The sequence below is a fragment of the Spinacia oleracea genome, chromosome 6, assembly GCF_020520425.1.
Source record: "Spinacia oleracea cultivar Varoflay chromosome 6, BTI_SOV_V1, whole genome shotgun sequence".
Classification (NCBI taxonomy): Eukaryota; Viridiplantae; Streptophyta; class Magnoliopsida; order Caryophyllales; family Amaranthaceae; genus Spinacia; species Spinacia oleracea.
The window spans coordinates 133,125,664-133,151,739 of NC_079492.1; the positions used below are offsets into that span (position 1 = coordinate 133,125,664).

At 35.5% G+C, this 26,076-nt stretch overlaps 1 protein-coding gene and 1 long non-coding RNA gene across 10 annotated transcripts; one reads left to right on the forward strand and one right to left on the reverse strand.

Moving 5' to 3' along the window:
- Window positions 1-12,923: 12,923 nt before the first annotated feature.
- On the reverse strand, window positions 12,924-14,507 carry LOC130462812 (uncharacterized). Its single transcript, XM_056831732.1, has 2 exons — window positions 13,994-14,507; window positions 12,924-13,862 (listed from the first exon to the last, which is right to left on the reverse strand). Exons 1-2 carry the CDS (start codon window positions 14,175-14,177, stop codon window positions 13,414-13,416), a joined length of 633 nt encoding a protein of 210 aa, XP_056687710.1. The 5' UTR covers window positions 14,178-14,507; the 3' UTR covers window positions 12,924-13,413.
- A 4,587-nt stretch (window positions 14,508-19,094) lies between these two features.
- LOC110791674 (uncharacterized) lies at window positions 19,095-25,266 on the forward strand. 9 transcript variants are annotated; one of them, XR_008923926.1, is made up of 10 exons: window positions 19,095-19,525; window positions 19,655-19,716; window positions 19,837-19,893; window positions 21,066-21,128; window positions 21,967-22,025; window positions 22,136-22,219; window positions 22,811-22,997; window positions 23,526-23,644; window positions 23,738-23,895; window positions 24,851-25,266. It is a non-coding gene; the product is annotated as an uncharacterized lncRNA (long non-coding RNA). The 9 variants fall into 9 exon arrangements; XR_008923925.1 differs by lacking the exon at window positions 21,967-22,025 and having other exon boundaries at window positions 19,098-19,525; window positions 23,763-23,895; XR_002534157.2 differs by lacking the exon at window positions 21,967-22,025 and having other exon boundaries at window positions 19,101-19,535; window positions 19,655-19,686.
- Window positions 25,267-26,076: the final 810 nt, after the last annotated feature.

Below are 26,076 nucleotides of genomic sequence, written 5' to 3' on the forward strand. Positions count from 1 at the left end.
GTTCGAACACAAGACTTCAAGTTTGGAGAATAACTCTCATTACCATCTTAACCAACCTCTAATTGTTGTTTATCAATGCACGTTAATTTATAAATACATGTTAACATGAAGTCTAAAACAACTAAATTTCTATGTTACCTCTTATTTCTTATGGACTATATTGGAATAAAAATAATAATTAAAATATTAGAAAAATCATGAATTAAACGATTAAAACATTAAGAAAATTACTTGGCATTATAAAGGTAATGTACATGTGTAATTGATGAACTTAATGAATCTTTTCACTTTTATGGTCTACATGTATTTTAGTCAAATATTGAGTTGAAAAAGAATTTCGAATTTTAATTATTCAAAGTAGCAACCGGGGCATCGCCCGGGCTACACACTAGTTATTGATTAAAAAAAATCAGAGACCTTTAACATAAAAGCCTTAACAATGAAGTTCAGGAGTAGTTCTTCACTTGGAAATTGGTAGTGAGAGCATTTCATTCCATTAAACCATCGTGCAGTTAGTAATCTAGAGCCTTATTGCCATTTACACGAGGACTGAAATTGTGAATAACTGGAAGAAAAAAAATCATTTTTATTTTACTGGTCAAATAAATAAACGGCCAAGATTAATCCTATAAATTTAAAGGTTGAGATTAAAACAATTATAATGGCTACCAAAAAATTGGTAGCCATTGAAAAATCTTCCCATATATTGCTCTTTTCATCGAGAACACTATTAGAACACCCTTAAAATGACCAAAACACCCCTGATAATTAGACAGTTGAAAGTTTGAAACAGAAGACAGCAGTGGTAAAACTCGTACTCTCAAACAATAGAACTGCAGTTTCAAGTGGAGTGTTAATGATCAAAACAGACACAGTTGCGCACAGTAGACAGTTGTGTAGAAATACAGTAAAAATGCGCGGAGTTTGTTAATCACAATGAGCTGTGTGACATTAACGTGTCATCAACTTTCTGCATTACTAATTTCAAACGCACCATTTTTGGCTGCCGTCCATTCCAAAGCACACCATTACAGTTATTCTAGCCCTAGCCTCCTTTGAGTTTCCATCACCGACAAATCATTTAATCAAGTATTCCCAAATTACCAAACAAATCAAGTAGTGGAATACGACACATAGTATAGACTGCCTTTATCACAAGTTATGGATATCATCCCTTATAACTTTACCAACTAAGCTACTTCACGTCTACATAGTAAATTAGTAGACAACTAGACATCATTCCTTGTAATAATTCTATTTTATTCTTATATTCAACACATTAAGATCGAGAGCCTAAATCTATTCCTTTCTTCCTAAAATCATAGTCATGTATATCACATCGGACATCCCGTAATTATAGTCATATTTCCTTATTTGAACATAAAATATTTTTCATATTACTCTCATTTCGAACACACAAAAAAATGCATTGAAAACCTCCTCATGTACTTTATTCCTTTTTACATGTACTATATTCTACTTTCTCATACAAATGAATCATCAATGTACTACTACCTCCGTTTCGAAAAAATAATGACACTTTGGCTTTTGACACTATTCGTAAATTTCCATTTGACTATCATTTGTGATTTACGAGTAAGGAAAAATATAGTCATGTGCAGTCTTGTTTGATTCATCTTAATACGGAGTTTCGGAATATCAATTTTTTATAATTTTAAATAATACTTAGTATAAAATTAGAAATATTAATGTCCAAACATTTACATTGACAAGCTTGAAAAGGTAAACTGTTCCCATTTTGAAACGGAGAGAACATATTTCAATTTCCCACACACTACATTCCACTTTGCTTAAAATCCATGTTTTTAGTCAAGTAAGACTATAATTTTGGGACAGAGAGAGTAGTATTCTCAGGTTAGGAAGCAAATGAATCAACAAATGGAATTGTAGATGCATGTAGCTAGGTTACTTAAGTTTACTACAAACTGGAGTACTATGTACTCCCTCCGTATTTATTTAAGAGAGACATTTGGCCGGGCACGGGTATTAAGAAGAAGAATTGAATAAAATAAAATAATAAAGCAAGTGGGGTTGTGTAGATATTTTAATAAGAAAATAAGTGGAGACCATGTCATTTTGGGGTGTGGGAGGTAAGGTGGATTTTTGAAATTATTTGTTTAATAGGATGGCGGGTCATAGGTAAAATTAAATATATTATTTTATTAAATAGTGGGGTTGATAAGTTACTAAATATGGCAAGTGTATCTCTTAAATAAATACGACCGAAAAAGGCAAATGTATCCTTTAAATAAATACAGAGGGAGCAATAGACACCATTCCTTGTAATAGTTCTATCTTATTCTTTTATTCGACATGTTAGGAATTCCTCTCATAAAAAGTGTCTTCTAATTTTTAATTTTATTTTCCCCTTTCCTTTATAGTTTATAGTTTGTACTACGAAGTATAAAACAAAAAATTATATTCAAAGCACAAGAAGGAAAAATTAAACAAAATTCAAAGCATAAATTTGGTGGTCCATTAAATCCACTAGCAAGCAACCAAAAAATAGCAACCCCACTTCTTAAAAAGTAGATGTATTTGTTTATTTGTATTATATTATACGGAGTAATAATAGTATAAAGTTATGAAATGTCATCTACAAACTACAAATGTTGATGCAACGTACCTACAATTGGAGGGTACGGAAAGGTTTTGGCTTCTAACCAACGACAAAGGACAAGGCCTTAATAGTATCAAAATTTTGATTGCCCATTATTATTATTATATTATATTATAATTACAATGCCAAAAAAGTTTGCAAAGATTTTTGCCAAAAAACAAGTTGTAAGAAATTTCCTCCATTAATGTGTAGTCCTAGATTGGATTATAAATCAAGAAGTTGAGGGCATGCAAGTTGGATGTTGAAGGGACGTGATTTCTAAGGTCCACAAAGATGATTTGCTCGTGGTTTATATAGTTGTTCTGGTAGCACACTAGCATTACCATTTACCAAGTACGCGTAACAATCAATTTAAATGTACATAAAAGTGATGAGGAAGTTTCCGTAAGTACTTGTAGCAACCACCGACTATGACTTGGTACCGTCGTGGACCGGTGGTCCTCGTCGAGGTGGGACACGATGATCTTCCGATCCCACGTTTGATTTTCATTTAAGGATTTTTCTGATATTTTGGCAAAGTTTTTTCAACTTTAGAGCATGATTTTCAAATCTCAAATGTTTTTGAATGCTAATGTGACCTTAAACTTGAAATTTTCCAAAGTAACTTGGTTTGATTCCAGCATTGTTAAGGGATTGTGCAGAAATTTTTCAATTTCATTTCTAATTGTTGGCCACTTGCTACATTGCTAGATTGATTTTTTTTTTAATTTGACTTCTATTGTTGGCCACTTGCTACATTGCTAGATTGAATTTTTCAATTTGACTTCTAATTGTTAACTTGTAATCTATCTATATATTATACTAAAAGAGAGGAAATCAATGTGGTGATGACAAATGTCACTCATTGATTGACCTCTCTTTTAATTAAAAAAATTAATTAAAAAATGTTAATTTAGGTAAAGTATTATTGATTTTATTATACTCCGTAAATCATAATGACTCTTTTGATAATAACATTCTAAAAATAAATGCCTGATCTTTCTCCCTTCCTAATCAAACAATTCAATTACGCGAAATATATATACTTTAGTCCAATATCATATTACGTACGAAGTATGTTTTAACTTATAGTTCAATATCATATTACGAAATATGTTCTGAAAGCCTTTTCTAATATTTTTAACGGTTTATGAAATTATTCTCTACGAAAGTTATTAACCATTTAAAGAAAAAATTTCCAAACTCTTTCCCAGATGCAAATCTATCTATGACATAAAAACAAAAAGGTAATTCAATACCAAGAATGACAATAATCCATAAAAGAGCTCTAATGTTCAACATTAAATAACATGAGAAACAACCGAATAAATTTGAAAGAGGAGTTGGTTATTTTTATTAATAGTGTCTTTCTAATATAATCAAATAATTAAGACACTATTTTTTTTAATAGCGTATGTTTAATAGAATAAAATAACAAAAAGGTAATTTAATACGAGTAGTTTCCATTAAAATTCCATGTACGAGTTTCTTTTTTCCAATCTTTGATGAGAATAAGGAAAATGTTTTTTTATGGTTATTAACGAATTTTGCTGTTTAAGTTTTGATTAAAATAGATTCATAGTATTTTTTATTTTTAAAATGTAATTATATAGATTTTCAAATAAATTAAAGGATGAGATTGCTTGATAAAAAGCACCGTTGGGATTTAAAATATTATACGTAGTAGTAGCTACCGTTATTGTAGCCATGTGATATCAAGAATCTAAAAAAAAATTAACAATGCTTGACAATAATTTTATTTTTTCTGGTAAATAGTAGAAAGTTATTACCAAAAGGCAGAAAGTATTTTTGCGTGAGAATAAAAATATATAATTATATATATATTTTTGCATTAGACCCTTTTCCATAAAAAAAGATATAAAAATAATTATATGTGAGAATATAATTAGGCAAAACATATAGCCTTATTAAGCTATTTTAGACTATAAAAATTGAAACAAAAAACAGATATTTATTTACACATTATAATAAATGAGACGTATTAATCTATATACTATAAAAAAAACATATTTTTAATCTATATATGTATACTATACTAAAAGAGACGAAAATTGATATGGAATTCACAAATGTTACTCTCTGATTTACTTCTTTTATAAATTTAAGAAAATTATAAAATATAAAATTCTCTATCCTATAGTTACTCTGTTAATTACACCTTATAAAAGATTTTGATTCTATTTTCCTCAAAAATTAAAAATAATCATGCTATTCATGGGGGATTTTTTTTGTAAATTATATTTTCTATATTTTGGTAACAAATGCAACCAATAAGATTATCTTTTTATAAAAAATAATTCTTTACACGTAGTAGAGTTTATACAAATTTAAAAGTAGTCTACAGATTTATACGTAAATTAGAATTTCAAACAAAGTAGGAAATCAATCAAATATGAATAAGATGGTACTCTGTAATATTTTAACAACTAAAGTCGATAATTATCACCGCCATTAATTTTACTATTTTATGCTTCTTATATGTTAACAACTAAATTTGATAATTGTCAATGTCATTGATGGTAATATTTTACTACTTAAAAAATGCGTAACTCCCTTCAACATGAGCAAAGCTTGTGTAACCTAATCTATACTCTACTACGTAATTCCTTTATTTTTAGATGCAACTCTTTGATTTTTTAGATGCAAATATTCTATTATTTGGTCGTGGCCCAACCTGAACCCGACTCGAGCCACTTCTTGATCATGTATGAAGTATAATATATAGATTTTCAAAGCTTTAAAGCCTACAATGTCAAAATATTAAGACAAAATGTTTGTAGAAGAATATAATCCTAGAAAAAATATATATGGCTACCATCAATACATTTCACAACTAATATCACATGTCATATAAAATATATTTATATCATCGAAAACACAATCAAAAGAATTATTAAAAAATTATGAAAATAACCACAATAAAATAAGTGGTGGGCCGAGAAAGATAAACGGGTATTAATTAAGTGGGTATTGATACATACATATAGCTAATAGAAATTGAAATTTGCATTATAAAACTTATATTAAGTTCGATTTAAAAGTATGTTGATGAATAAAGTAAATTATTGAAAGAGTCAAGTGAGTTAAGATGGGGTGGGAAATTTTGGAATGAATCTTTGGTCGAATAAAGTGAGTGGTCACTATAATGTATCATATTTGGTTTACTAATATATCATATTTGGGGTGGTAGGGCACATATGGTTTTTTGAATTTCTAACTCCATAAGCCATAGACTTTATAATTCAAATATGATTTTGGAGTATCTTACAAGGGTTTATATTATCATATATTATAACAAAATTATTATTAATATGTTTGCAACAACAAAAGTGTTTTTTTAAAGTAAATTAAAGGATTACAATATTAACAAAATGTTTTTTTATAAGTTATCTTACAAGAAGTATATATAAAATTTTGGGTAAAATTAAAATTTTGCGAAAGAAGGATAACATGAACCTAGATCTTGGATTTATTGGATCTATTTGAGAACACTCACCAATCCTAATTATACTTTTAAATATTTTTATCAATAGTATAACTAAAACAATATATTTTAATAATAAACTTATGTCAATGTATTCAAAAGTTGGTTTAAAGGCAAAGTGAATTATTAACCGAATATAGTGATGCCATATTGTCAGTTGGGTTGGTTTTTTTGGGAGACCTCCCCCAGGGATCAACTCCAATTGGGTGGGGATGAAGGAAAGTTTAGCGGGTGATGGGGATAAAAATGAATTCTCCGTGACGGTGTGATGATGGATTTTAGATTTAACCGCTCACCTCTCTTATCTTTCATCTAATTTATTGTGAATATATCAATATTTTTTACTACTAGCCTACATTTACTCCGTATAATATTTTGCTTATTTACCCAATTACTCTCATCAGACAACCGATTTGTCGAAGACTTTATGATAGTGTTTTAAAATTAAAAACCCTCTTGCCGAAAAAAATGTTGAGTTTAGGGGTGGGTTTGAGGCGGATATAGATACATAGGTGGGTAATATTGGAGCGGGGATGAATTATAGTTTTTACCTCTGAAGACGTGGATTTGGAGGGTGGGTACTGTTCTTATCGTGGGTGGCGAGGATGGGGATGAGAATTTTAGGTGTACGTGTACGGGTACGGTTAGGGATGGCAATGGATCGGATTCGGGTCGGATGTAGTAAACTCCAAATCCGATCCATTTAAAATTTGAACTCCAAAATAGCATCCATATCCATATCCAAATCCATTTAAAATTTGGACTCAAAAAACTGCATCCATATCCAAATCCGAATCAATATCTCATCCAAATCTGAATCATGCGTTAACTTTACTTACATAGAACTTGTATTTCTTAATTTTAAAATAAATTAGAAATCCTATTTTCATTTACTAAAATCTAATGAGTTTCTAATAAATTAATAAATTACAAATATAGGCGCTTTAATTAAATATATTAGATTAAATTAGGAACATCCTTTTTAAAAAAAGTTATGTACGAAAAATAATACACTTTGAAATAATTTTGAGTCTGGTTTGGACTTGGATTCGGACTCGGGTCGGATTCGGGTAGGAGTCTCTGCAGACTCTATATCCGATCCATATCCATTCGGATCGGATGTTTTTTATCGGATTCAGATTCAGACTCTTTTTTCGGATTTAGATCGGATTTTTTCCCTTCGGATCGACTCAGACTCGGTTCGGATTCGGATGTGATTGTCATCCCTAGGTACGGTTGGAGGCTCTGCCCCTCCCCAAAGTCATATCTAGCTGAATAAAGTAATTAAATACGTGAGGTGCGTGTTAAGTGATCAGGTAATGAGGTAGATGTGGCGACCCTATCAAGGTGAAGGGTAAATGGGAATGACTTTACACATGATACAGGTGATGAATGGGGATAAAAATAATTTTACTTATGTACCCTTATTCGTTTTAGTTTTCTTAATAAGTAAAACATCGAATATGGAAATAACAAATGTATCCATTATTAATTTTAATTAGGATAATATTTATAAGCTTTATTTTCATAATAATTGACTACAACTGTAGTTTAGATTTCATATAAATTTATATTTTAGATTATAAATCGTGCATCGCACGGGTACTATACTAGTTGTGTAACTAATTTTACAGACATAAAGACATGCGCTTGAGGTGTTTGGTTGATAGAGCTTTGGTACAAAATTAAGGCTTGAGGTAAGATAAGAGGTTTTACTAGTCCAAACTTCTAATGGGATTGTTTGCTTGAAAGCTAGTACTCCGTATAAAAGAATTTGGTTATATAAGTTTGTACGTAGTAATAGTTATGCCAAACTTCTAGTAGAATTATTCAGTTGAAAGATATACTAATTTTGTGAAAGTTAGTATGAATAAATCATTGGTTATAAAGGTTTGTTTTTTTTGGTGCGAAAGAGGGAAAACCCGACAAAACTAAATTACAAAACGGGGTGTCGTAACACCCATTATATCCTCAAAGAGGAGTTTAGAAATTTCATATGGGGGAGTATAAAAGTATCTAATCCTCTCTTCTTGGATGACCCCTAGGTTAGCCAGACAATCGGCAACCTTATTACCTTCTCTATAACTATGATTAATAACAATTTCCCAATTTGTAACAGAAATTAAATTCCTACATTGCTGTATAATATAATGGCACTCTCCTCCCTGGTATTCTGGATTTTTTAGAGCTTGAACGCAAGCCTCGTTGTCTAGCTGCAGCACTAGCTTCTGAATTCCCATGTCTCTTGCCATTTCTAATCCCAACATGGCTACCAATAGCTCTGCTTTATATGCGGTGCAGCTACCTAAGTTGGCTGCAAAGGCTTTGCGGAAGATACCACAGTGATCACGAACAACACCCCCTCCTCCAGCAAGGTTTTGTGCTTGTTTAGACGCTCCATCAGTGTTGAGACAAAACCAATCAGTTGGGGGTGCATTCCATCTGATGTACACTTCTCTGCGAATTGGCCTGCTGTTGTTACTATCCTCATCAGTCAGTTCAAAGCTTCTCCATACTTCCTCTAATCTGGAATGTAGGAAAGTGCCAACATCCATGGGGATTTCATTGTTCCTACCAAAAGGCACACAGTTCCTCCATCTCCATAGCCACCATAGGGTGGTGGCAAAGCAAGAAGGCCATTTTTCAGAAACCATAGGGTTGTTTGCGTTCAGATTGACGATGAGACAAGAAGAGAGCTCACCAGTGAAGAAGTTAGAGTGGTTTGCAGGACCACCCACCTTTTTCCAGACATACTTTGCTATTAGGCAATCACGCAAGAGATGCAGGATCGTTTCCTCTGAGTGCCCACATCCCTTGCAACTGGGATCATTTGCAAGGTTCCTCGCTACACGATTTGAATTACAGAGAAGTCTGTTGTGTAAAGCAAGCCATAGGAATACCTTCACTCGTTGTTGTACTCTAGTTTTCCACGCAATGTCCCACTTTGGGTCTTTGCTTTCTGCATCATCCCCCCGTATTACTTGAATGGCATGCTTAATAGTGAACTTGCCTGATTTGGTTCCCTTCCAGTAGTGGAGGTCAGCCTTTGAGGGGTCCTTAATAACTCTATGGGAAGCTATCATTCGAAGAATATCAGGTGGCAGAAAGTTAGAAAACTCATCCCACTTCCATTCACCACCCAACTCCCACATTTCTCGAACAGTTGCACCCTCAATATGTTCTGGTATAGGCATGATGGTGTAGCTGCGAAGAGGAGCGTCTGTAGCCCATGAGTGGTCCCAGAAGAGTGTTTGGTTGCCACTACCAACTGCAGTGGACGAGCCCTTCTGAACCCATTGTGCATTTTCCGTTATTCCCCTCCATACATTAGACATATTGGATGTAGGGGTAAACATATCAATATCACAGCGCCCTTTGCAATACTTGTGGCGAAGGACTCTAGACCAAAGAGCGTTGGGTTCAGTTAGGACTCTCCACCCCAACTTTGTGAGAAAGGCAGAATTCGCCTGACGGGCTGAGCGTAGGCCTATGCCACCCTGGTTTCGGGGCAACTGCAATGTTTCCCATGAGAGTAAATGTATCTTTTTTGCATCTTCATTCCCACCCCATATGAACCGGCGTGTTTTCTTGTCAATGCTATCACATATGGTGCGTGGGATCTTCGCTGTGTGCATCGAGTAGGAAGCAAGGGAAGACAATGTTGATTTGGCAAGAGTAACCCGACCAGCCATTGATAAGTACTTTGTTCTCCAGCCAGTGAGCCTGCGGTCCACTTTCGCACAAAGGTGTTTATAGGTATCTCTGGTAACCCGACTAGTAAGAGTCGGCATCCCTAGGTACAATCCCATATCATCGGTCATATCCATCTGCAGGACATTGCAAATAGCCAGTTTGTCAGCTTCCACCATATTCTTCGAGAAGTATACACTTGATTTGCCAAGGCTGACTTTTTGACCCGACGCATCACAAAAACGTTTCAAACAGTCAGTGATAACTTTTGCTTGTTCGATGGACGCCTCGGAAAATAGAAGTATATCATCTGCAAAAAATAAATTTGAGAGTAGTGGGCCTCCCCTGCTAGCATAAATGGGTTTCCAAAGACCTCCAATAATTGCTTCCTCAATGATTTGGTTTAACCTTTCCATGCATAATACAAAGAGATACGGTGATAGGGGATCACCTTGTCTTATGCCACGGGTGGGGTGGAAAGCATCAGTACGTTCCCCATTCCAGAGCACACGCATAGACGGGGATGTCACACATTCCATTATCACTTCATTCATCAGGATGGGGAAATTCATTTCATTAAGAGTATCTCGAATGAAAGACCAACGCAATCTATCATAGGCTTTCTCAAAATCAATTTTAATGGTCATGAAGCCCTTACCTCCCTGCTTTTTCTTCATGGTATGGAGAACTTCTTGGACAATTACTATGTTATCAGAGATTTGTCTTCCCGGCACAAAACTTGTCTGAGTGTTGGAGGTAATATGAGGGAGCACCAATTTTATTCTATTAACCAGAGCTTTTGTAATGATTTTGAAAGTTACATTACAAAGTCCAATTGGCCGAAACTGAGATGGTAACTCCGGGTTGTCAAGTTTTGGGATGAGGACCAAGAAAGTCTCGTTCATGGATGCGGGCAAGCCTTTTCCCTCTAGAGCAGACAGAGCCATAGAGTAAACATTTGGGGCCACGATGTCCCAATTTTTTTGATAGAACAGTGCTTGATATCCATCAGGTCCTGGCGCCTTCAAAGAGCCCATGTGCTTAACCACGTTATCGATATCACTCTTTGTATATGGACGGTTGAGCTTGTTCCAGTCTTCTGTCGAGAGTTGGGGGCTGACTCCTGACGGGATGTCATGGGAATCAGGGCCACCCTCATCAGTAAAGAGGGTCTTGAAATACCGCATAATGATCTCTTTCACCTGTTCTTTATCATAGACCCACTGGCCTTCATTGTTTTTGATAGCAGTTATGCGATTTTTCCAGCGTCGAACCATCGTACTGATTTGGAAAAAGGTTGTGTTACGATCCCCATCCTTGATCCAGTCAATTCGGGCTTTTTGATACCATAACAGTTCCTCTTGATGAAGTACTAAATCAAGTTCACGTCGCAGAGAAGCCTCCTTCTTAATAAGGCTCGAGTTCCGCCCTCTGGAAAGCGTTGCTTGGATGCCCCCAATTCGTGCAGTCAGTATTCTCTTTTGTTGGAAAATATTGTAGAAAGTGTCCTTGTTCCATTTCTGTAAGTCTTCTGATAAGGAACTGAGCAAGGGGACAAGAGGTGCAGTTGGATTCCACTTGTTCTGCAAAACTTCTCGGAATTTTTCATGGGTCATCCAGGCAGCCTGGAAGCGAAAGGGCCTATCAACAGCAAGCAGAGGGATGAAGCCATTCGATGAGATTAGCACAGGACAATGGTCAGATTGTATTGCAGGTAGATGTTTCACCCGAGCATTTTCAAAGAGGAGTCCCCATTCTGTATTGCACAAAGCTCTATCAAGTCGGGCACTTCTTCTTGTCTCAATTGAATTTCCTCTTGCCCAAGTGTGAGTAGGGCCGGAGAATTCGACTTCTAATAATTGGTTATGTTCTATCCAACTGTTAAAGTGTTGACTACGCTTTGATGTTTCCGAGCAGCTCGAGCTTCTCTCCCATCCAAACCTTGTTTCATTGAAATCTCCAGCCATCATCCAAGGTTTATTATTGCGGTGAGCAAACTCTTCTAGTGCACGCCAAAGGTCTTGACGTTTTGTGGGATCCGGGCTTGCATAAATGGCTGAAAAGTACCAGGGAATCTCCCCATTGTGAGTGATTTCCATTGTTATGTATTGCTGGTGTTGCTCTATGGGATCAACTGAAACTAGTTCCGATTTCCAGTACACCCATATCCCTCCACTAAATCCTTGAGCATCAACTCTTGTTTGGCCATTATAGCCTAGGATCGTGGCAATGCGATTAGCTTGATTGCTCCCCATGTGGGTCTCAACCAGGGCGAAAACCATGGGTTTGTTGACCCTAATTACTTCACGCAATGCAGAAACAAATTCTTTACTTCCGGCACCTTGAGCATTTCATACCATGCACGTGATGGGTGGAAGATTGTTGTGGATGTTGTGTGCACTATTCATGAGACCAGGTGAATGGGGAAAGTTGGACATGAAGGCTTTCGACATGTAATCGAGGGCTTTGTTGAGATCATATGGTAACTTGAGTGTCACCATCATCTCTGGTTGTTGCTGCATCGGCGCTAACCATGAGTGTATCTCCATTATCAATTTGTAATAGTTATTCCAAACTTTTAAAGGTTTGTAATAGTTATTCCAAACATTTAATGGAATTGTTTGGTTGAAAGTTATACGGAGTCCTAATTTTGTGAAAGCTAGTATGAATAAGTCATCGGTTGTAAAGGTTTTGTAACAGTTATTCCAAACTTCTAATGGAATTGTTCGGCCGGAAGATATACTAATTTTGTGAAAGCTAGTATGAAGAAATCATTGGTTATAGAGGTTTGTAATAGTTATAGGAAAAAATAATTAATTTTTCGGATATTTCATGAGATACCCCCGAGGTTTAAGTTTATTCACCAGGTACCCTCGTTGTTTCAGTAATCCACCAGGTACCCCTCAGGTTTCATTTTCTCGCATGACTTAACCTTGCCGTTAAGTGGCCGTTAAGTGGCCGTTAGAAACTTTTTTTCACCAGCTACCCTTGTAATTTATTTCACCAGGTACCCCTGAGGTTTCATAGATTTTCACCAGGTACCCTTATGTTTTTATGGTAATTGCACCAGATACCCCTGCTCATCAACGGCTAAAAAAACCAGCCGTTGGTGAGCCTTCTCTATTTAAAGGGGGAGCATCAGCAACTCTTCACTACAACTTTCTGTTCTTCCCATTAACCAACTCATATTTTCCCTATTTCCCAACTCACTTTCAAATGAGCTCATATTCTCAATCTCAATCTTCCTCTACAACGTATGAATCCTCATACGTTGTAGTTCCAAACAAAACATGCAACATATGTGGGAAAAAATTTGCAATAAGAAGTTCTGAAACAATGAAAAATCCTCAAAAACTATATTACAAGTGTGACTTATGTGACAACTTCAAGTGGTGCAAGGGAAGCATTGAGCAACCACTGCCAATGAGAAACAACAAAGGTAGCACAAAGGAAGGAGAAATTGAAGAAAATAGAAGCTTGAATGAAGAAATTCACCAAATGAAGAAGAAACTCGAGCAACAAAAGAAATTAATGCATGGAGCTATAAAAAATGGCATTCTAATGTTTTTTATTCTAGTATCATGTTTACCTCTTTTTCTCAGTTTAGGGGTCTACCTGATGCTCTCTTCATGGGTGGTGGGAGGATAATAGGAAGGTCAAAAGAAGGCCATTGGGTTGGGTCAGGCATGGGGTGCATGTGCTCTGAGTAAGTTAACTTGTATGCTTGCCCTTTGAAGTAGTGAGACACAAAATCAGTAGCCTCAAGTCTTTGGTGGTAAATAACCCTAAGGCCATGTCTGCAAGGTATGCCAGATATTTGCCATACTCCACAACCACAAGTCCTTGCATCTAACTTAATAGGGTATTTGACAGCCCCCTCTTTCACTTCATATTCCCCTCCCACAGCAGCTGTTACAGAACAAAACCTAGACTGTTGACTCCTCTCTTCTAATACCCCAGCAGCATATTCAGTCAATTGGTTTGGTCCCATTTCTATAGCCTTGCCAAATCTAGACCCAATCTTCTTCATACACCAACTCCCAGCCTCTATTAGATCCAAGCATCCAAGCACAAACAAAATAAAGTAGCAAAACAGAAAATGTATTAATAAAAAGGACAGGGGTGGTGTAAAACATATGCAACCACAATGTAAAAAGCAGTAAAGATAGAACATTTACCTTCCATCAGAGTGTACACTGGCATGTCTCTAAAAGGCTTGGTACAAGCGTTGAAAGATTCAACAAAATTGGTGGTGTTGTGATCACAAACCACTTGTGGTTCAAACTTGTGCCTTGACCACTGCTTTGGCACTTGGGACAGATAATCAACAACCTTTGGATCAATTTTGGCAATCTTCTCCATTGCCTTGTTGTACACATATGGGTTGTATGCATTTGCAGCAACCCAGAAGGACTTATGGACTTATGGAATGCAGTTCCATACCAGCCAGTTTTTTTTTAAAAAAGTAGCCGTTGGTGAGCAGGGGTATCTGGTGAAATTACCATAAAACATAAGGGTACCTGGTGAAAAACTAAGAAACCTCAGGGGTACCTGGTGAAATAAATTACGAGGGTACCTGGTGAAAAAAAGTTTCTAACGGCCACTTAACGGCAGGGTTAAGTCATGCGAGAAAATGAAACCTGAGGGGTACCTGGTGGATTACTGAAACAACGAGGGTACCTGATGAATAAACTTAAACCTCGGGGGTATCTCATGAAAAACCCGTTAATTTTTTGTAAAGTTGCTCATTGATTTTTTTTTTTTTTTTTTGTGTGTGTTGAAAGAGAGCCACAAAAATAAGGGTACAAATGTTGTAGGCAAGACTTGATCTTATATTTAGGGTACCATCCCTGGAGATTTTACCAAATAAATTAGTTGAAATTCGTTCAATGTTTTCATTGGTCGTTTTACACAATGAAATATCATAATGAGTAGCAATTATTTACCTTTTATCTTTTTTACATCATTTAATACAACCAGCTAGCATAACCGGCTAACATCAAATAGCTAACGCTAATTGTCAAATAGAGCCAACATAAGAAAAAGACGCATCTACGTGCAGGTAAATGGAGCCCAGTGAACAATAAGTTGAGTACGGAATTGTTTTTTTATCTGACAAGTGCAAATAAGTGCAATCTTGGCTTTAAAAACATAAAACTACAGCATGATTCATGCATGCTTAGACAAACAAATCTAAGGTGAACATGGGTGGTGTCGTACAATTGTACAAAGCAATGAGGAACACAATTTGTTTGATTTACATATATGACCCGGTATGGGCCATATATGTATTTGGGCTATTTGTGCCTTAGATGTATTTATAAAAGTCCCTAAATGTATACTTCAAACATCATTGGAAAACCCGAGCAAGGCTACTTCTCGGCGAAGTAGGAACTATAAAGCCACAAATGGTAGTGATATAAACCGAATTTAATTTCAATCACCAGTGCACCATTATTCAAGACGGTAACTACCAAAGCACTGCATACGAAATAACTGTTTACTAGTGTTCCGGGGTTGAAACGATGGAAGGAGCGTCCTTGATGTCTTGAGTTCCGATCACGTACGGTGCCTGCAAGATGAACTCCGGGCCAAGGGGGGGTCCCCGAGGCGGAGCCTCCGACGCTCAAGTCAGTACAATTGATGTATAAAATGAGGTGTTTAGGGGAGAGAGAGTAGGGTGGCTTCTCTAGGGTTAGAGAATGGCCTCTTTACCTTGCCCTTTGAGGGGTATATATAGTGCCTTTGTTGGGCCTTTGAGGCCTTGTAAGGGATATTGGGCTTGAGTGGATTTTATTGGCTTTTAGGTTAAAATGGTGGGCCCATTTTAACACCCCAACAACTAGTATTAATAGACTGCTTGATTCACATCGGTTAGTTGAACTGTTTCGAAGGGATGCGATGTTAGATGTGTAAATCACGTGGACAGTTGCAGAAATCAAGAAAGTGGGAAAAACCTTTTCTTGGTGTTGTGTCAACAAGGTTGATCGTCAATAAGTGCAGCAGGCTCATGAGCTAATAACTGCAGCGTCTACTTCTCTTTTGTGTTTTAATAATTTTACGTAGTTTGTTTAGTTTGTTCTTTGAGCCTATGTAAAAAAAATAAAAAAATAGACTACTTGTTGAGTAGTTATTACGAGTAATAAGAGATTCTTTCATAATGAATTAGATTTTTTTTGACGTGCCCCATTAAACTCCCTCATAACTCCAATAGGCCAATATGCCATAAATCACAATAAATGGCCACACGTTAGTGTTTAGAAGGTTTTTTTTGTAGTAATAAAGAAACTATGTACTAGTGTACTACTCCCAAGTCCCAACTCCCAATAGTGTTTGCCGTCTTTGGAATTTTTTTGGTTTAAATTTTGATCAAATCAACACATTTATGTCGTAGAACACAAATTAAAATACTTACGAGTTACGAGTTTAAAGTAACATGGTGACTAAATTATAGTCCTATGTAATTTCATTTGGTCGGACCATCGGATAGTTAAATTTAGATGGATACTCTCTTATTTCAGAATAAGTGCAACAGTTTGACTTTAACTCCATTCACATACTAATTTTGACTTTATCTTTTTACTAATACAAAGTATATGTTTAAAAATATTATTGTATAGTATGCTATGAGATTAATCATAATGTATATTACCAGAATATCGAAAGAATACATTATAGATTTTACGGAAATTAAAGTTATTAATGGTCAAATTTTAAAATTGTGCATCATTACGTGTGTCAATCAAATTGTTACCCTTATTATAAAACGGAGGGAGTATATAATAACAACACCCAATCCAGCTTTTTGTGTATGGTTGGTTCAAAGAAGATGGATAAAAGTTGCCAACAAAAGTTGGGTTAGTCTAAAAGCCTAAAACCCAATAAATTTAAATGAGGCCAGACTAGTCCAAAAAGTAGGCCTAAAATTCTGCTCATAATCCATCGTTTCTTAGTTGGGCTCAAGAGTCTAGATGATGAGGTATTTTAAGAGCTTAAGAAGAGTATGGTATGTTGGCAGTTAGTCAGTTACCAGTTGCTTGCATGTTATTTTCAAAATAAAAATCTATGCGTTGGATGACAACTTCTTCGGCCCAACTGTTGAACCATTTACAGATTTAGCAATTCATGCAGAACCTTCATTACAGTCTATGTCCTCCCCTTGGATGTACCTTACCGCCTCCCACAACAACACAACTTTTTTTCTTCCTCACCTATAGAACTTGGTAAGATTTTATTGGAGGATTCCAGAGGTGTGGCTTTTTCACGACTAATTCCTTCATAGGTGGTTTTGTTGTTTATGTGTTCTTAGTGGTTCATTTTTTATTTGTTTTGCTCTTTATCTTTTATTTGCTGTAATTTTCTCTTTTTGGATTTAATCCTCATATGAATCCTAAAAAAAAAAAAAAAACTACAAGGCATTCTTTGTATGAATTTTATGAAATCATGACTTGTTAAGTCCATCTCCATTATCTATAAGCAGATATCACTATATCAACAATTAAGTATACATAAATGGTTTAACTTCCTATAGAAAAGTAAAGGACCGCGGACATGCTTAATATACCTAAAATTTAAGTCCCTCTTTAAGCTCTAAAGTTATGTACTTAGTTCATGTTCGCATTCTAGGGGTATTAGTGGATAACAATATTAAGTAAGCACCAAGCAGCCAAGCAGGTAATCACATCACATTGAGACTGTCAAAAGCCCATGCCCGAGTACTGCCATCAAATTAAGCATCACATGTTAAAAATGAAGTTAACTGCTACACACAACTACTTTGTATAAATTTAAAAAAAGTTACGGACAAGGATAAGAATAATACTTTATCATGGACAGAAGTCGTTCAAAGCTGGATACTCGTCTGAAATTAGGTGCAGTGAAAAGATCAAAATCATAATGTCATACAATTATCTATCTCATCAACAGTAAAAACGTAAATGTCAGTATGGCATTCTTCCTATTTCATTCAAAATAACAACATCCAAAGGAACTTAAACCTATGCATTGAAGTATAAAGCACTGTGCTTTTTAAGAAACTGCAAATGTAAGATTTGTACCTTTATTTTCCCTGTCTTGTGAGGAGCACAAGAAGACCAAAGCCTTCCATGATCACAACCTTCACTACGAGTACCTACAAAGATATGGACAATTAAATATTTAAGTATTTCTGCCATTATTTTTTGAAACCAACTAATGGAGATTGAGTGAAATAAATCTACAAACTGAATCAATTCTCCAAATAAAATAAAGAGGGAGAATGTTAACCTTGAACCAAATCTCAAAATAAACAACTAACAAAAACATGAATCCATAATTTAAATTCGGATTTTTAATGAAATACCCCCGAGTTTTGCCATAATTCACCAAACGCCAATCAAGTTTCAATAATTCATAAAATACCCTAATTTCAATACTTAATACCCCAAATACCCTACTGACGTCACCAACCACAATTTAACTCACTAACCCCTAATTAACCCACTCATTAACCCATTTCCCCCCTTTTTCTTTCTCTCTCCCCCTTTCTTTTTCCCTGGCCTTATCCTTATCTCTTCTCCATGGCTGCCCCCTTCCACCCTCTTCCCAGATCCCCAATTGACCACCACCACCAACGTTTCTGGCGCCCTCACAACTCAAATGTTTGTTTAGGTTTGTTGAAAATCTTGCTCATTGCCATTCTCGTCTCCTTCTCACCACCCATTCTAGTCGATTCATAATCGAATTCCCTCATCCAGTCCTCCATATAATCCTCCAGTCTTCCTCTTCCCCCTAAACCTGCCGCCATGCCTGAACCTGTCACCACCAGCTTGTTGCCGCCTAAATCTGCAACCAACCGTGTCCATCGCAGATAGTTAGAATAGATCTAGAAATTCCCACCCAACATTTTTAATTTACATTTCAGATCAATTCTTTCAAAATTCAGCACAAAAATGGAGGAAGAAGATGAACAACATCAATCACATCCACAAAACGCTTCATCGCTAGGGCAAACAATCATACTAGTTGTGAATAAGCTGCAAGATATATGCTCGCAGTCAGGTGTATCGATTTAGGGGAAAACATAAAATCAAAAAATTGACAACAAAAGGCAAAATTAGAGCGACAATGGGAAGGAAATTGATTTGGGGAGGAATCGATTTCAATGTTCTTTCAAAGAAAATCAGAGTTGGGGGAAGAAGAATGGTTGTAGAAATTGCCATTGAAGAAAAGTAAAAGAAAAAAGAAATGGGTGAGTTAGTGGGTTAATGGGTGGGTTGCACTACTACAAAATACGTCATTTCTCGACGCTATGGGCTCGACGGTGTTGGCGACCGTCAGCATCAAATCGCAGTCTGTGTGTTTTCTCGACGGTCTTCCGGGTCGGTCTATCCTCTCGTCTAATACCAGCGTCGAGAAACAACATGTCTCGCGCCTGGTCATCTTTAGATGCCCTCGTGTATTTTTTGTTTAGAACCGCCCCACCCCTTTCCCCACTCCCTCACGGTTCTCACTTTCTCAAACCCTAACCTGATAATTTCCCTCTTTCTCCATATTTCGGAAGTTCCAGATCTACATCTCTAATTAAGCTCTTTCAATCCATTTTCCTCCTTTTCATCTCCTTGAATGTAATTCAATTAATTTCTCACTCAGTTTTCTTGCTTTTGGGATTCCAGATTCTCACATATGGAAAATTCTCTGCCTGCCTTAAATCTTGTTCTCATGGCGGTCAGGTCAGATCAGGTCACAATTAATATCGATTTCAATTTTGAACTCATTAAGTTGTTTTTTCTGGGTTTTGTTGGAGATAAAATCTAAGTTTGATTTGACTTTTTGGTTTAACAAATTAAATCTGATTTTAGGTTTTGATGATTCGGGAAATCAGATGATTCGGGTAATCATATAAAAAGCAAGGGCGATTTTTGTATGTGAATAAATCTGGAATTTGATATCTGGTCATTTTTGTTTGTTAATCGATTACCCTAACACTCTCGTTGTCTTACAAGTTGTAACTCCTTTCACTTTAACTTGCATCTTCTCTCAGATCCCCCTTTCTCTTAGATCTATTATCCATGGAGGTGCATGTTTCATATTGTGCAAGGTAACTTAATTTATCAGTCTCTTTTTTTTTGTTTCATAATCTCTCTTCCATATTCTGAATTAAGAATTTCAGTAGCTTGGGGTTTACTTCTCACTTTCATTGAATTAGGGACTTAGATTTCAGTCTTGATTTCGTTTTTGGTTCTATGAAATTAAGTTTTTAATTTCTTTGTTTATGGCTTTTACAGATTTTTATTTAAATGTTGGGTCTTGTTTTTCTTATTCTTTGAAAAGAATTTTATTATGTTTCTTGTATGCCAATCGTTATTTCTCTTGTGTTCCTTTGTATTTGTCAATTCTTTTTGCTGAATATGGTGATTGTTAGAGGGTATAATTAAGTACATGGGTAAATTTCTATTTTCAGTTATCACAACCTGCTTTAGAAACCTTATTATCAGCAAAGTTAGGCATGGTTTAGTTAACCTAGTGAAGTTAAATGATCACAACCAATGACCAATCATGAATATGATCAGAAGTCGTAGGCATTGCAAAGCATAAGTAAAGGGTCACCAATTTTAAATTAGATTTTGTTACTTGTATCATGTTTACTCTTTTAACTTCCTATTCTTATCTCGTGTGATTGGTCAAAATTGATGGTCTCCTATGCCGATTCATGTTAGCCGAGCCCTCATTTTGGGATTAAGGCTTTGTTGTTGTATCATGTTTATGTGGGGCGGTGGGAGGAGGATGTTGGGGGATTTTCATTTTTCAAAGACATTGAACATGTCCACTTGGAAAAAAGCAGAGTTTAGACAATCCTCATAGAGAATGCAAAATACAATTTTATTTTTCGAAGTTATTTTCATTTTAGAAATTTGTTAATTTCCCAGTCAAGTTAACATCTTTTCTTTGCTTCACTTTGATGATATTGGAATGGCCTCATTTTTGGTATTTGGGGATAGTCGATTATTAGTAAGATGTGGGTAAGTTTTTTAGTAGAAATATTATTTGTTTTTAGAATTCTACCAACTTATTTTTGCCATTTCATTTCTTTAGCTGGCATATATCGTCCTATTTCCTAGAGTATTTTACACAAACACAGGTACTTGTTGTATGGAATGGGACATCAACTTTCATATATGCCATTGCTTTAACTAACTACTACATGTGCAGACGTGCCTCATGTAGAAACTATACATACATATTCCTTATTTTTTTCTTCTGGTGCTGCAGTGCTGCTAGAATTCATGCCACATTAGTGCAAAAGAAAAGCATGTTTATACCTACACTTATTAGGTAATGACTACTTACCTTTATTAAGAATCCTAGCTGTAAATGTTTCCCTTAGAAGCATTATAGTTGGGACTGCATTCTACCAACTAAGAGCCTTCTTGAATAAGGTAGTAGATAAGTAAGGTCACTATGAGAGTTTAAGATTATGTGCTTTGACCTCTTCGAGATATTCTGATTGTTTAAGTTTGCTGACTTTTTGTGTTGGATTAAGTGGAGATTTGATTGTAGTATAAAGGTCACACGGGTTTTAAGGAGGGTAGTAGACTTAAAGTGTAATCTAGTTAGTCATATACATTAACTTTCATTATGAAATAATTAAGATTTTGTGCTAGATCTTACTAATCATGACAGTTGAGTATGGGCCTATGAGTATTCTGACTACATTTATATATTTATAATAGATACTTGGTCCCTTGCTTTCCACCAGTTAAGTGCATATAAAGTTTTCAGAGTAATTTTGTCGATGTGTTGGAAAGTCTAATTTTTATTTTGGAGATTTTGAACTACGACTTTGTTCCCATTGGTTCTCTAGTTATGTTGTTGGTTTCTAGCTTTTGAGCGTTTCATGTGTTATGTTAGTCTTAATGTATTGGTTTAAAGTGCCTCAAGCCCTTCAACTGTACTTTTGACATGCTGAAAATGTTCCATATTAAGTCAAACTGTGATCTGGTCATTGTTGGTCGCATATGCGATTGCTTGTGTTTAAATTTGTATCTCTTTAGTTGAGCCATAATTTGATTTTTTTTTTTTTTTTTGTGTATTTCTCTAATTAGAAGTTCGTTCATCTATCTCTCTATGAGTTGTAAGTTCGTTCATCTCCCAAAATCGTTTCCCTTTGCAGTTTGTATTCTCCTCCCTCTATCTCGCTATCTCTCTTCTTTCGGTTCTTCAATATTCTGGGTACAACTTTGTGTGAGATTTACTTTTCAATTTCGGTGAATCTGCTGCTCAAAGAATATGGATAGGTTAGATTTAAATTATCAATTTTGATATGTTTTATTCTTAATTAGGTTTGCTTTTGACAAAGGGACGATGAAAATGGATGATGTTGCTACCATTGGTGTGACATTCGGTTCATTGTCTTTATCTCTGAGGTACAAGTTGTTGTTATTGATTTCTACAGCATTGAATTGGCAATTTTTATATTTTCATTTGAGTGATGTCCATGTGAGGTTGTGACGAAAATAACATAAATCAGGAACACAATGAAAACGCTCATCTAAATTTTCTTTTCAGATTATAAAATTGGCAATTATGGTGTAGTTTTAATTGAAATTCTCGTGGTTTAATTGAGTTTTATTGATTTCAGTTGTTGGGGTTTATAATTATTATTAACTCTACATGCAAGTATAGTGTCCAGTCATATTGGTCAGGAAAAATGGTTTATAAGAAAGTTTTATTGTGTACACTTTACAAATTATAGTCAAAGAATGGGAAATTAGCAGTTGGCCCCTTTTAAAACACTTGCCCATATGGTATAAAGAAAATTGGTGAACAGCAGAGGAATTAAGACAGTACGTACTACAATGATATCTATCTAAGAAAAATAAAATAGTCATGTATTTCATTGTGAGAAGAGAATAAACAAAAGTTATGTCTAGGAGCACAAAAACTCTAATATGCAGAATCGTTAATGTTCAATGGTAAACTTTAAGTACACAATTTAACTACTTTTTGATATTCAGCTGGAATATTCATTTGCAAAAAAGGCAAGGACACTAGGCTGCTAAAGTTTGAAGGTGTTAGAAAATTGCAAAAGCAACCGAGACATTCCTGGGTTATAACACTATGGCTCCATACATCTGACCCTAAACCTGCCTAAGACAGAAACCTTACTAGAGGTATCGATGCAATGGTAATGACCTCAGGCAGGTAATCAAACAGAACCCTGATATCTGTCAAATTGATATTAATTGGACTATGTACGCTATGAAATCTGGTAGATATATAACAACCCACCTAGAAAGGGAAATCAGATAAGTGAAAGAAGTTGAATAAAGAAATTATAAAACTATTCGGAACTCTCACAACTGTATGAGAAGTGTAAAACTCATGGTTAGTTGGGCTTTTAGTTATTATTGTGTTCAGTTCTTATTTTCCCAAACCTTTGGGCAATACCGAAAATCATCTGATCGAGTATTCTTTGTGTAGCCTCATTAATCTATTAGTGCTATATGATGTTATGTGTACTTTTAGCAGAGTAATCTAGAGTAATCATTTTCCGTAGTCTCTTTTTAGTACTTTGGTTTCTTTTGGGATTCTTCTCAAAACAAGCTTGTTTTCTAATTTTATCAAACTGGCATTTTTGGAAACAAGTGTCTTTAATGGTTTAATAATCTTAAGGTCTTCTCTGTTTTTTGTAGACTGAAAAAAGAGATGATAACCGTTTTCCATGTGCAGGCTTTAAGATTCTAGCATTCTTGCTCAATCAATTTGGAGGCAAAGTACCTGGCTCAATTCTCGAGATTAAGAATTTTGCGTTTACAAGATTCAAAGCTGAATACCACCTTTTTTGTAAGGTTCGTTAGTGAAACCACCAACTTAGAATATTTAGAGAACCATACTTGCCTATTTACTAACACCATGACTGCTACTGCTACTAACTGCAACAGCTGGATGTGAATCTTCCAAATGCAGTCATAGTTTACAGTTCCTCAAGTTCAGTGATGAGGAGTTTGTAGTTACTTGGTCAAGTGGAATTACGAGATGTTTTGGTGGACCTCAGGCAGGTAAGCAATACACACCAACAACATCCCCTCTCCGGATTAAGGTATGATCCCGAATTCTTTTATTACAGTTTCTGTTTAACTTTATAGAACTGAACATTACAAAATAGAACTGAACATAACATGTCAATTGAGTAGTGTTTGTGTTTTCAACATTTAACTACAATTCAACATTGATGTCATAGTATTAGCGTATTTTCCTATAAACTTAAGTTGATGAGAATTTAGAAGGCATTGATCTGTGTGCCACATGATGAAGCAATTTTCCTTAATTTAGATGTACACTTCTGCCTGCCCCGGTGTTACCTAATTCTCTAATCACCCCACGAAACGCGAACCAAATAAACGAATTATAACATGAAAACGGTACAATTTTGGTCTAATTTAGCAAATTAGGTAGCGAATTGCGTACCTATATCCAGTCTCATACTAGCGAATCAGGTAACAGTGGCTCGCCCTTTGCTAATTCTAAGAACTCAAAAAGAAGAAAATGGATTACACTTGGTCTTTTCGTGGTTGCAAATCCATCATAAGATCACAGTGTAATACTCCACACAAGTATGCCAGACAATTTCCAAGGTTACATAAAGGACACATTAGAAATAGAAAATGAATTATGTTTATTAATTTCAAACATCTAATAGAAAAGTGAAAAGAAGAAAGTCATCAACTGGTGCATAATGAAACAGTAGTACTGATAAAATTTTTGTACCTGAAGACCATTTAACAACAGAATATTTGAACTCATGTAATATATCACTTCTTTCAAAAGTTGTGCAAGCATATAGTACATGGCTCTATAAAAGCGCAACTACAAATCAAACTAGTGCCTTTTAGGTAATCAAGGAGATCTCTAGGCAGCATAGAAGCTGGCCATTGTAAAGGGGTTGAGATCTTGAAACTTATATCATTCTGCTAAGATATCCTGCATTTTAATTAGGCTTATCTATACACCAAAGACTATCTAATTAGCCTGCTGCTGCACTGATGTTTCTGCAGGCGTTTGGTGTTGTTTTCAGCTGCACAGGTGCTGCTTCTTGCTGTTGCAGGGTGTGGGTTGTGCTCCTGGTGTGTGCAGGCTGTTCTGCAGGGAGTCCAGGTGCTGCAAGTCTTCAGGGAGTGTGGTGTTCGATTGCTGCTGTGTGCAATCTTGTGTTGTGTACCCATTTATTGTGTCTCCTGTGTTTGGTTGTTAGGGAGTGGTCTGTACTCCTCTAACGTTTTCTGTTGTTTCGTTGTCTAGATGCTTTTGTTCATACCTTTTGGTATTAACTTTGTGTTTTGGAGATAAATAGCTAGCTAATTTGATAGTTTGTACATGTGTAAACTTAATTTGATGATATGATATGATTTGGAGCGAGCTAAGTACGTATTATTTCATATATATAGATATTAATATATAATCTTGTCATTTATAGTTAATAGCATCTGTTTGGTTTGGTTTTAATTAACTAGTTTCAGGTTGATTTTGCTTTGGGCAAAAATGAACCATTTAAAAAAAAAAAAAAAAAAAATTCTCGACGCTTTATAGTGTCAAAACATGATTCACGCAAAAAATTGTTGGTAAGCACGCAAAAATATTACTACGCAGATGACCGTCGAGATATATGTAGCTACATCAAACACCGTCGAGATTTGCGACGCTGATTGGCGCCAAAAATATTCTGAAGACGACAAACACCGTCGAGATTCTCGACGCTGCGCGGCGTCGAGAATTTCTCTACGGCCAAATTCTCGACGCTGGCTTCGGGCGTCGAGAAAAATTTTCTCGACGCCCATAGGCGTCGAAAAATAGCCAAAAAAGCGTCGAAAAATGACGCGTTTTGTAGTAGTGTTGATTAAGGAGTTAATTTAAGGGGTTATTTAGGGATTAGTGAGTTAATTAGACGTTAATAAAAATACTCGTTTATTATTTGGTGTATTAAGTACTGAAATAGGGGTAGTTGGGGTATTAAGTATTGAAATAGGGGTATTTTATGTATTATTGAAACTTGATGGACATTTGGTGAATAATGGCAAAACTCGGGGGTATTTCATGAAAAAACCGATTGGTTTGTTATAGGATCAATGACGTCATTAAAAGTATTTGGTGTATTAAGTATTGAAATAGGAGTAGTTGGGATACTAAGTATTGAAGGGGTATTTTATGAATTATTGAAACTTGATGGGCGTTTGGTGAATTATGGCAAAACTCGAGGGTATTTCATGAAAAATTCGTTTAAATT